At 38.7% G+C, this 12,573-nt stretch overlaps 1 protein-coding gene across 1 annotated transcript; it reads left to right on the forward strand.

Annotated features, from left to right (window-relative positions):
• Nucleotides 1-1,982: 1,982 nt before the first annotated feature.
• stip1 (stress-induced phosphoprotein 1) lies at nt 1,983-10,706 on the forward strand. The gene is made up of 14 exons (XM_016572547.1): nt 1,983-2,058; nt 4,470-4,679; nt 4,753-4,894; nt 5,021-5,162; nt 5,404-5,569; nt 6,421-6,547; nt 6,714-6,816; nt 6,894-7,014; nt 7,576-7,672; nt 7,774-7,898; nt 8,041-8,077; nt 8,155-8,258; nt 8,333-8,505; nt 10,118-10,706. Exons 1-14 carry the CDS (start codon nt 2,050-2,052, stop codon nt 10,188-10,190), a joined length of 1,629 nt encoding a protein of 542 aa, XP_016428033.1. The 5' UTR covers nt 1,983-2,049; the 3' UTR covers nt 10,191-10,706.
• Nucleotides 10,707-12,573: the final 1,867 nt, after the last annotated feature.

Consider the following 12,573-nt stretch of genomic DNA (forward strand, 5'->3'; position numbering starts at 1 on the left):
TGAAACATGAGTATTTCAGTTTTTAGATTTAGAATATATTTCAGCATGGTATTATTATAGAAATATAGCAAATTGCTCTTATTCAATTTTGTATTGTGAACTTAAGTTTATGGATTTAAGTTTAACAGTTTTGAAAAAAAAAGTATGTGAACCTGTAAATCAACCTGTCGGTCATCGGGTTTTGGCGGTGGTTGTGTCTTAGAGAGAAGATAGTTCATGTCATTTGAAAGATGTAGTTATTGAATGCATTTTTGTGTATTTCTATGGGCATTCTTACAGTCATATTGCCCTCCTGATCTCCGCTGAAGTGCTGAAGATTGTTTTTGTGTCAGCGCAAACACTCTTTTGGCATTAAAACACTATTGTCAGGATTTACTAAAGCCATGCAGTGGACAGTTGTTTTGATATAAGCATAAGCATTTGTAGGAGTTTCCAGTTCAGATGCAACATTTATGGGAGGAGAGTATTTAAAGGGATAGCTCACCCAAAAATGAAAATTAGTCCATGATTTACGCTACGCCTGCATCATCCAGTTAATAAAGTTTTAAATATGGATATTTTTGGAGGAGGGCTTTATTCACCCCCGGAGCCGTGTGGAGCACTTTTTAATATGGATGTACGCGCTTTATTAGACTTCTTTTGGACGGTTGAAAAATAACACCCATTCACTGCCATTATAACGCTTGGAAGAGCCAGGACATTTTTTAATATAACTCCGATTGGATTCGTCTGAAAGAAGAAAGTCATACACAGCTAGGATGCCTCGAGGGTGAGTAAATCACGGGCTAATATTCATTTTTGGGTGAACTATGCCTTTAAAAGATTCACGCTAGGTGATGTACTAAAGTTTGTGGTAGTCAGTTTAGTCAGTCTTAACCCATTTTGCGACAGTGTTGTTAGTAGATTAAATTAAATTTGTTGTTCACTAGCATGTCTCTTTGACTAGTGCATTTTTTAGCCTATATATTCAGTATGAGTAAAATACTCAAGTACTGTTAAAATCAGATACTCTAAGACTTTTAGTTTCAAGTCGTTTTGGAATTGGTGATTTGTAACTTGTAATAGAGTAGTTTTCACTGTAAGGTATCTGGACTTTTACTCAAGTATGGTTTTCAGGTATTCTTTACACCTCTGCGTTATACCGAAATATATATATATATATCGCATTTGAACACGGCATGCTGCCACGCACAGAATCCAGAACAGTTCTGGAACATTCAGCGTTACTTTTCTCAACAGCTCGTTTAGTCACCGCTCAGCGATTCATCCAATCAGAGACCGCAGCGCTGCTGATGCGGTGCGAAAAGTAACAGTTCTTCTTCTCATTGGTCGCCTTTATTCTGGTTGCCATGCATTGCGCAGCGATTCGTAAATCTGTTCATGAATATTCTAGAGACTGATTTTGCTTCATGATTACATATTCCATGTTTTATGAGCTGTTAATATGAATGAATGCATAATGACTTTTAATGTTCGGCTACTAATAGTTTTTAGAATGTGATTTTTCTTCAATGAGGGTGACGCTGTAATCCAAGCGATGTGGGATGACTTTTTTCCTTTATAAGGTAGCCTAATTTTTAATTTTTACAATGTTTTTGTAATGTATTAATTATCACGGGCTGTAAAAAACAAAACAAAAACAAAAAAACAAGTAGGTCTATACTAATACTAAGAGTAGATTTGGTTCGAATAGCCAATATTTTAGTAGGCTATAAATATGTGGCTATGTTACAGCTCCCTTTTGAAGCTCTTGTGTTTTTCTCCTTTTCCATCTCTCCAATCCTGTTCTGCTCGCATGTGATTGGAGATGAGTTTTGTTCCTGCTTTGTTGCAGTTTGCTGATTTTTGTAAAATAACTTATGTTTTTGCTTTTCAGATAAAAGGGTAGTTTCAGTTTAATATGTTGCGGGCTCGTTTATTGGTATTAAATAGTTGATAATAAATTATAAAAAAAATGCTGGGCTTGTTTGTGAAGCTGCGGTTGCTTATGTGTCTCGCGAGAGTTGGCGAGAGTGCTCTCGGTAGATTCTGGAACCTCATGCTCGCGCTATGGAGAAAGTGAGTAACTCTTCCACAGATATTACACATTACACATTATGAAGAAGACGTGGCTTTTTAAACGCTTGTGCAGAGTAAACCATGTTAGAAGTGTTGTGTATTTGAGCTGCTCGGTGTAGCTCGTTACTAACCGCATCAACGATAGGAAGCTAGTTAGTTAGTGAGCTAACAGCGCGTTAGCAGCCGAACGCGACACGCTGTGCTGTAACCCGCGAGCGGTGCTAACCACTGCTCTTCCAGGTTATTTTAATTTAAGAAGCTGACTATTACTAGTACAGATTACGATCTGTGTGAATAAAGCATGTTTATCGATTATTTTATGTTTGTCGATCTCCTCCATCGGTTAGCGGGTTAGCATGAGCTCCGGTCAGATCAGAGACTTGCTAATTATTATTATTATTATTAGAATATGTCATGCGTTTAGAAAGTCCTGAAGGAATATGTGTAGGATTGTTGGTTGTTCATAATCCCGATCATAATGGGGAGTTTCTGTCATAACATTAATTTAAATCGAGTTTTTAAGTCGCGATTAAGGAGAGCACGAGAAGTGTGTATATATATATATATATATATATATATATATATATTTGTATTCCTCTGAGATTATGCAGTTCAATTGAATTGTTAACTTATTGCACAATAATTTGGGTTGTTGGAGCATCTATCTCCCACAATGCACTGCTTCCACAGCAACGGCAATGCATCAAATAAATAAAATAATAATAAATGAATGAATGTGATCTTGCTTTTCCCCTACATTAGAATGTGTCCTGTTTATTTATTTATTTATTTATTTTCTGAGCAAAAAATAATGACTTTCATACTTTTTTTTTTGTTTTGTTTTTTTGCAGTGAATTACAGAAAAAAAATAATTTGGTCTAACAGCAATTTATATACCAAAATATCTTCTCAGGCATATTTGGAACAAGAATGGCATATTAAAAGACTCAATTTATAGATCACAGCACAAATTAACTGTAATTTTCAATATTTACACTTGTCCAGTATCCTTCAGGTGTTACCCGTTTGTCAGCAAGAAGATTTAAGGAAGTGAAACCATTTAAACTGTAACAAAAGACCACTTATTCTTTTATGTAGGCCTATTTTAATAAGTACAGGTCAGAATAAGTATGTAGTTTCGTTTTTACATTAATATATCTCTTGTGCTGAATTACAGTTGTTCAATAAGCCATAAAAAATAATTTAAAAAATAGATAAAATAAAAAAAAATCAGTAAGTGTAAGAATTGTCAGTGCTATTTATAATATAAATAAGATGGAAAATGCTCTAAACGGTGATACTGTAATTTAGTGTGTGTCCCATAATGCATTGACAGTGTAACAGAAAATTACTATTTTAACAAAAATAACCGTTATTCACAACATACTTATTTTCCCAAAAATCTATCAATAACCTTACAATTAATAAAACATTTAAGAGCAATAAACTCAAGTATTAACAGCAAAAAAAAAAAAGAAAACTTATTTGAATATGCCAACTTAGTATTTTATGTTTATTTAAAGATGTAATGGATAAACCAAACTCCAGAACGTATCATTTAATGATGATTTTGCCGTTTGGTGCATTATTTCACCATATATTTTGACAAAAGTTCTGTGAAATATTAAACTAGGGCCCTACAATTTATTTTTTTGGCAAACAAACTGAGGTTTACTGTTGAAATTAATACATGGAAGAAAAACTGTGTGAATATTCCTTTAAAACATTTTTTAACAGGCTAATAATTGTATTAGTTTTTTTCTACAATTAAGTGATTAATTTAGTTGTAATTTATTTTTATCATTTAATTGTTTTATTTAAATTTGATAGAAAATTGAATATTTAAAGATGTACAAAAGTAATACAAGAGTAATGTATTTCTGTTACATGTTAAACCGCACCGTCACGCTGCTTCAGTATTTGTGTAGTAAACAAAACCGCGTCTCCGGCATTCATACATACAGAGGCACGCGGAACATACAGGATTCATATTTAAACCGTCTTTTTGCATTTTTATGTTCAGAGACACTAGTTCATATCGCGATTCGAATTGAGTGGCAGACCTACTTTTGATTTATTCGTCCAAAATTGATGAATTCCGTGGCATGCCGCGCTATAGAGTAAATTACGTTTTTATGAATGGACTCCGCGATCCCATCTGCGTTTTCGCAGAAACCATATGGCTCTAGAAATGTAACCACACTTCAGAACATTTCTCTCTTTCTCTCTCTGTAGCGTATGCGTTCTCAGCTACCGAAATTTGACACCGATTGATTTAACGTGAATCGGTACTCTGTAGTACTGACGCAATTCGGTCGGTACCCTTAAAAATACCAAGTTCGGTACCCAACCCTAGTAATGATACAGCTGATGAACAATCATAATGACGGTCTCTCCGTCTTTCTCTCTAGGCAGCACAACTGAAAGATCAAGGCAACAAGGCACTGAGCGCAGGAGACGTGGAGGAGGCCGTCAGGTGCTACACAGAGGCCCTGACCCTTGACCCTTCCAATCACGTGCTCTTCAGCAACCGCTCTGCCGCCTATGCCAAGAAGGGTGACTACGACAGTGCCCTGAGAGACGCCTGCCAGACCGTAAAGATCAAGCCGGACTGGGGCAAGGTGAGCTGGGATCTGCTTCCCGTTCTCTTTCAGACCAGTGATCGTACATTTTCAAATGTCATCTTTTTTTAAGGGTTACTCAAGAAAAGCAGCTGCTTTGGAGTTCCTCGGGCGACTGGAGGATGCCAAAGCGACCTATCAGGAGGGGTTACGCCGAGAGCCGACCAATCAGCAGCTCAAGGAGGGGCTTCAGAACATTGAAGCACGGTTAGCAGGTGACGCGTATACCTCAGCATCCACCAGCTGTATGCTTTATGCTCACTCTCAGTGTGAATAAGCATTAGTGAAGCTGAACCCATGAAGTGAAGAGATTCTTTGCTGAGATTTACTGTTGTTTTCAGAGAGAAAGATGATGAACCCGTTCTCCATTCCCAACCTGTTTGAGAAGCTGGAGGGCGACCCTCGAACCCGAGCGCTGCTGTCTGACCCCAGCTACAGGGAGCTTCTGGAGCAGCTCCGGATCAAGCCCTCGGAGCTCGGCGCGTAGGTGCTCCGTTGCTGATCCGCTTCGTCTTGAAGTGCAACAATATTTCACAATCACACGTATTATTGCATTCCAGTTAAATGAGTTAAAGTGATGTTAGTATTGCCGGATTGAAATGGAAGCTCCAGTAAGTGCAGTGTTTAATAGGATAACCCGTAAGGTTTTTGATCTGATGTTGTGAGGGTGTGTAGAAGACGAGCGTCTGTGTTTGTGGTGTAATCTCCAGTCATGTGTGTGTAGGAGGCTGCAGGACCCACGTGTCATGACCACTCTCTCGGTGCTGCTGGGGCTGGATCTAGCTGGCATGGATGAAGAGGATGAAGTGACTCCGCCTCCGCCCAAACCCAGAGAGACGGCTCCGCCCCCTCCGCCGAAAGAGGAGGAGCTGCCGGAGAACAAGAGAATGGTACTCTGTCTGGCTCGTACTGTATGAGTCACACCGGTGCAATTAACTCTGCGTTTGGTCAAAATTGCATTGCATGAGAGAAGAAATAAGATGCATTTTATTGCATTCAGAAATAACGCATATTAAATGTTTATAAACATAAATACTATAGACATTATAGTGGCATTTGTTATAAACAACATATGTGACCCTGCAGCACAAAAGCAGTGTTAAGTCGCTGGGGTATATTTGTAGCAATAGCAACAATACATTGCATGGGTCAAAATTATACATTTTTCTTTCATGCCAAAAATCATTAGGATATTAAGTAAAGATCATGTTCCATGAAGATATTTTGTACATTTCCTATATTTATTCAGCTTTCAGATGATGCATAAATCTCAATTTCTGGTTTTGTGCTCCAGGGCCACACATATGAAGTTATCAAGGCTAAACCTATAAAGTAATTTGTTTAAAGCAAAACTGAAGCTCACATAACGCTCATTCGGCACAAATCCAAATGTTTCCGTGTTTGAGAAGCAGCCTAACGTTTGGTTGCTAGACTAGTATTTATTATGTTCACAAGGCTTTGTGCTTCGCTCCATGTAAAACAGCGTCCTTCACGTGACTTAAACTGAGCTGCTTGACTTCTCTGTGTTTTAGGTTTATGATGAACAGGCTGCGATGTCAAGTTAGCAATGCTAGAACTGATGCATGCTTGCATTTTGCATGCTTGACGTTAAATGCATTAACAAGCGGCTTTGGAATATAAGTCACAGTGCGTTTCATATGCTTGTAAAAGCCGCTTATGTTCTGGAATAACACCGTCGAGCTCTGCCTGGTGTCTGTGCTAATCCTGATCGTTCCTCCAGGCCTTGAGGGAGAAGGAGCTGGGAAATGCCGCATATAAGAAGAAAGACTTCGCTGCTGCACTGAAGCACTATGAAGAAGCTCTAAAGCAGGATCCCACCAACATGACCTATCTGTCAAACCAAGCAGGTGAGAGTTCTGATCTCAGTCCATCTCGGCTCACAATAGAAAGTGAAGAAGCCCATGAAACATGAAATCACATGAGCCAGTTAATGTGTCCGGGACACTGCATAGGCCCAACAATAAGCAGATCAACGAAACCACTTTAACTACGAGTGTGTGTTTTCTTTGTCAGCTGTGCGTTTTGAAGAGGGCGAGTTTGAGAAGTGCAGAGAGCTGTGTGAGAAGGCCATCGAGCTGGGCCGAGAGAACCGCGAAGACTACAGACAGATCGCCAAGTAAGTGCACCACAACAGAGCTGTGACGTGTTTGTTTGCACCTCTGCACTGGTTTATTTGTGTCTGTTCGGCCGCAGGGCTTACGCCAGGATCGGGAACTCCTACTTCAAGCAGGAGAAGCACAAAGAGGCGGTCCAGTTTTTTAATAAGAGCCTGACCGAGCATCGCACACCTGAAGTGCTCAAGAAGTGCCAGCAGGTCAGCCAGAGCTTGGGTTATAACCATTATACAATACCAAATACTGGTTTTAGCCGTTATAGTCAAATGTGAGCCTGCAGCACAAAAGCAGTGTTAAGTCGCTGGGGTGTATTTGTAGCAATAGCCAACAATACATTGTATGGGTCAAAATTATAGATTTTTCTTTTATGCCAAAAATCATTAGGATATTAAGTAAAGATCATGTTCCATGAAGATATTTAGTAAATGTCCTACCGTAAATATATCAAAACTTATAATATGCATTGCTAAGAACTTCATTTGGACAACTTTAAAGATGATTTTCTCAATATTTAGATTTTTTTGCACCCTCAGATTCCAGATTTTCATAGAAATAGTTGTATCTCAGCCAAATATTGCCCATACATCAATGGAAAGCTTATTTATTCAGCTTTCAGATGATGCATACATCTCAATTTCGAAAAATTGACACTTATGACTGGTTTTGTGCTCCAGGGTCACAAATGAGAGTCAGTGTAGTGAGACTTAAACTCAGAAGTCAGATATCTGTGCTCAGAACTCTTTCTGTCCGCTCTTTTACAGGCGGAGAAGTTTTTAAAGGAACAGGAGAAGCAGGCCTACATCAATCCAGATTTGGCACTGGAAGAGAAGAACCAAGGCAACGACGCCTTCCAGAAGGGTGTGTGAATGAGCCGGTTTAGCGTTCTCGGATCTAGTAAGACTGGTGTTTCAATGGTTTAGGTTGTGATTTGGTTTGATCTGTGGGTGTGTCGTGTGCAGGTGACTATCCTCTGGCCATGAAGCATTACTCGGAGGCCATCAAGAGAAACCCTTATGATGCCAAGCTCTTCAGCAACAGAGCTGCCTGCTACACCAAGCTGCTGGAGTTCCAGCTGGCCCTCAAGGTAGAGTCTGTAAATATTAAACCGCAAAAAGACTATTTAAAGTCTGTGTGAATGAAAGGTGCAAAACTAACACTTGGCGTCATATCATAGGCACACAGAAATGTAAAGGTGGTAATAAAAATAATACTGTTCTGTTTGTCAGGACTGTGAGGAGTGCATCAAGCTGGACCCGAGCTTCAGTAAGTGCGACACACGCTCTGTTAGCACAGCTAGCCAGTGGTTTATTTGCAGACGCCTCACACTGTGCACTCTTCAGTTAAGGGTTACACGCGCAAGGGAGCGGCTCTCGAGGCTATGAAGGACTTCTCTAAAGCGATGGATGTGTACCAGAGAGCTCTCGAGCTGGACTCCAACTCCAAGGTATGAAGAGCTGCTGGTGATGCGAGCTTTCCTGAAGGACTGCAGATGTTCTGACGTGATCGTTCTCTCCACAGGAGGCCAGCGAGGGCCTGCAGCGCTGCGTGGTGAGCCAGGCCATGCGTAACGACAGTCCCGAGGACGTGAAGCGGAGGGCCATGTCTGACCCGGAGGTGCAGCAGATCATGAGCGACCCTGCCATGCGCTTGATCTTAGAGCAGATGCAGAAAGACCCGCAGGCCCTCAGCGAGTGAGAAACCGTTTTTTTTAAACATAACAATGTTAAACGTATTTTAACCTGTAGTGCATTCAAAATATAAAAAACATGCATTTTCCACCTTACTGAAAAAAATTTTTTTTAAATTTTTTTTGAGAATCTCCCACTACATATTTGCAGTAAGATGGAAAATGCACGTTTTTTATATTTTGGATGTATTATAGGCTTCTCACTGGATCTAGTACGTTTTTTTTAAGAAACATCAAATATATATATATATATATACATTTTTTTTTTTAAACATACCAATTTTAAACACATTTCAACCTATAATACATCCAAAATATAAAAAAAACGTGCATTTTCCTCACTGCAGATGTGTAGTGGAAAAAAATAACCCTCCAAATTCTCATTATTGTAATGCTTTTTTTCCCGCTGTTATTTACTGTTAATTTTGTTAACGAAAAGTATGATGTAAAATGTTTGTTGACTAGCTTTTTTCCCCATGACTAAGACGAGACGACAGTAAGGTCAATAAATGATAACTGTGACTATATCAACATGCAGCATCAATGACGATAAAAGATGAGACTACAACGTATTTAAAAAAATAAAAACTATACGATAATTTTAATTTTCGTCAAACAGAACACATTACTGCACAAGCTTTCATGAGTGCGGTTGCCAGATATCAAGAGTCTAAATCCCCAAATCACAGCTTCTCTGTTAAAAGGATGCATTTCCTTCCCGGTGTTCTGCTATTTTTATTCAATCTGGCAACCGCTCGCTCTTCATCACAGAAGTGCCGATGACGATCTGAAAACAGTGCGATCTGCGTGTGAGATGTTCAGTCAGTCTGAGATCTCGATTGTGTTTGCTGAAATAAATGAACCGCTGTTGTTTTAATAGAGAAAGATTATTGCAATTTGGAATTACTATCAGGAATGTTACTGTTAAAATAGTTTTTGTTTGTTTTCGTAATGTAGACGGAGAGAGTGCATATCAAAAATCGTTGATATTGATTTAGATATTAAATAGCCTGTAATAAATCAGTGCACTAGATGAGATCAAATCAAGTCCACATTCTATTGATTTGTGCTTGATGGTGAAAGAGCAATACCTTGACATTTCTCAAATAACAAGCTTTTCGATTGTAATTGTGAATTATAATTTTTTTTTAAATCAGTTTAACTATTATACAGCATGACACAAATGTGATAGTTTCCATTCACTAAAGCTAGACTAAACAAAAACAGGACACGCTTGACTAGAAATGATAATAACTAAAAAGTACATCGACGCAGGACTAAGACTAAATTAAAAATGACAAAATGAACGCGACTGTTATTATTTTTAAAAACGGCGCTTTCTTGAAGGTCTGTATGAACAAAAACATTAAAATACACGTGAAAAGATTAAAAGCAACAAAATGAATAGAAATCAAAAGACGGCAGAATATAAAATAAAAATACTACCAGAATTCATGCAAAGTGTGAGAAATGAGAATTCGGGGGGAAACCTAATTGTAATGAAAACGTCAAATACAAAACCAAATCTCTTCCATTTCCTCATAAATATGTCTAGACTTGTTCATGAATTTGTGACATTCAAATATTTCTTCTGCTGTTTTCTTCCGTCCATCTAGTCATCTAAAGAACCCCGTCATCGCTCAGAAAATTCAGAAACTGATAGATGTGGGGCTAATAGCGATCCGGTGATCAAAGCAAGCGGCAGAAAAACCAGGACATTATTCATCTGCAGAAGAGCGCCGGCTTTCCAAACTAATCATTCTCAACCTGACCCTCTCCTCCACTCGACCCAATAAGAGTGTGTTTTAAGCCTTAATTAGATTAATGTGGCTCAATCAGTCAGAACATCTAGCCTTAGATACATTACTGTGTTAACAGTGGGTTTGAGCCTTCATATCAAAAACACTATTATGTTTATGGTTTGTATTTATTTGATTTTTTCTACATCTCAGTATTTGGCAGATTAAATGCAGATGTTCTGGTTTGGAGGAGAGGGCAGGGAAGCATTGTGACATTATTTCTCTCATAGGCCTGTAGAAACCTGTCTGTCTCTGAATGTGAATGCATGGCTGTTGTTGGACTCTGTAATGCTCTTCTGTTGAGGGCTCGTTCACGCTACCTGTTTGCCATCGATTAACTGACTGTGATTTCAGCTTCACCGTATTGTAAAGCAGCATCAGTTTAATAAAGTTCTGGATCCATGAAGCTGTGAGACCCGTGTGTGTAACTCGACATGCATTCATCGTGGGTTTTACCGCTACGTTTGCATTATGCAAGTTGTGGTTACAATGTGCAGTATACGATCACATCACAGTGTTTGGGATACTGTATCTTGACCGTCAATTTTCAGTGTGATTTGACTAAGAAGCAAAATCAGCTGCCATTTTTACTATCGCGTTCACACATTGGCTGTGTTCATGATACAGTCTGCTATTAAAAAAAAAAAAAAAGTATATGAATAGGACACGCATTATGCCGTTTCAAACAGTTCTATGCTGCATGAGTTAATTTTGTGCATGATAATACAGTGCTGTAGTCAGAGGCTACCATCAACAGTTTGGCTACAAACATTCTTAAAAATACCTGTTTGGGTGTTCAGCAGAAGACAAACTCACACAGGTTTGGAACAACTTGAGAGTGAGTAAATGATGACAGAATCTTTATTTTTGGTGAACTGTCCCTTTAAGGAAGCAGCGTCTGACTGTAGAACAGCACATTTCTCAGGCTCTTTGTGTTTTAAATTGCAGTTTGAACAATTCAGTAAAACTACACTAACAAAATGTTATTAGTGGCAGATGGCAAAACATTCATCCCCCAAACTATGTCTTTACCCAAATATTCTGCTATGTTCATTTATTTTTCATTGCTGTCGGGACGGTTTTCGTGGGAAATTGCGTGTGAAGTTGGGGTGGGCGATGTGAGCTAAAATTCATATCACGATATTTTACACTGTCCAGGCGATTTCGATATATTGTGATATGACAAAAAAAATTACAGGCAAAATATTTTAACCTTATATAACTAGACAAAGTGAGGGATTGGACATAGACCTGAAAAGTCTTTATTTTTTTTTATTGTGCCATTGTTTTTCTCAAAAAGTGCAAACGTGCAACATGAGGTAGGCCTGTATGAATTAAATGAAATTAAATATTGTGTGTTTGAGTTGGCCAGTGGTTCCCAAACTTTTTCTGCCGGGCCCCCTTTCATAGTTAAAAATATTTTCAAGGCCCCCCCCCCCCCTTGCTCGCCAAGGCTACATTTATTTATTAAAAATACAGTAAACACTGTAATATTGTGAAATAGTGTCAATTCTAATGATCTATTTGAATGTTTTAACATATAGGCTGCTGTATTTCTGTAATGCGCAGCTGTATTTTCTCAGCATCATTACTCCAGTCTTCAGTGTCACATGATCTTCAGAAATCATTCTAATATGCTGATTTGCTGCTCAAGAAACATTTCTGATTATTATCAATGTTGAACACATTTGTGCTGCTTAATATTTTTGAGGAAACAATTTTTTTCACGATTCTCTTATGAATATTTGAAATTGTTCTTTGTGTCCGAGCGCTGGAGTTCATCAGAAATAGAGCACGGCATCAGTTTACTGTCATGGATTTGTCTTGTCGCGCCGCATCCACAGCAGAGAACATCACTGGATTCCCTTTTTCTTTTGTGACATCGCCGCTCGCATCGTTGTTTTGGTATTTGTGAATCTTAAGTAGATTCATCATCTGCATTACGTTTACCTGGCGCTGGAAGTCCTTTCACAAACTGGTAACTTTCATGCTTAGAGCAGAACCATGCATCGTTCATTTATATTTCTACATGGCTGCCTGCAATACAACTCTGATTCTTCAATCGCGCCATCTAGTGGTCTATTATTGATACAACCACAACTTCTACAACTGATATCGGAGTGCTCAAGCGGGTACGGCGAGTCATGTTGAGGTCATTAAAATGTCAAATTAATATTTTGCGTTCATGTATTTACTTATCAGGCAGGTGGCCGCATGATAAGCAGGAAAATTACACAGTGTAGTCTTTATCACCCTGCAGAGGTTTATTTTGC

The sequence above is a fragment of the Sinocyclocheilus rhinocerous genome, unplaced genomic scaffold, assembly GCF_001515625.1.
Source record: "Sinocyclocheilus rhinocerous isolate Xijiao unplaced genomic scaffold, SAMN03320098_v1.1 scaffold141, whole genome shotgun sequence".
Taxonomy (NCBI): domain Eukaryota; kingdom Metazoa; phylum Chordata; class Actinopteri; order Cypriniformes; family Cyprinidae; genus Sinocyclocheilus; species Sinocyclocheilus rhinocerous.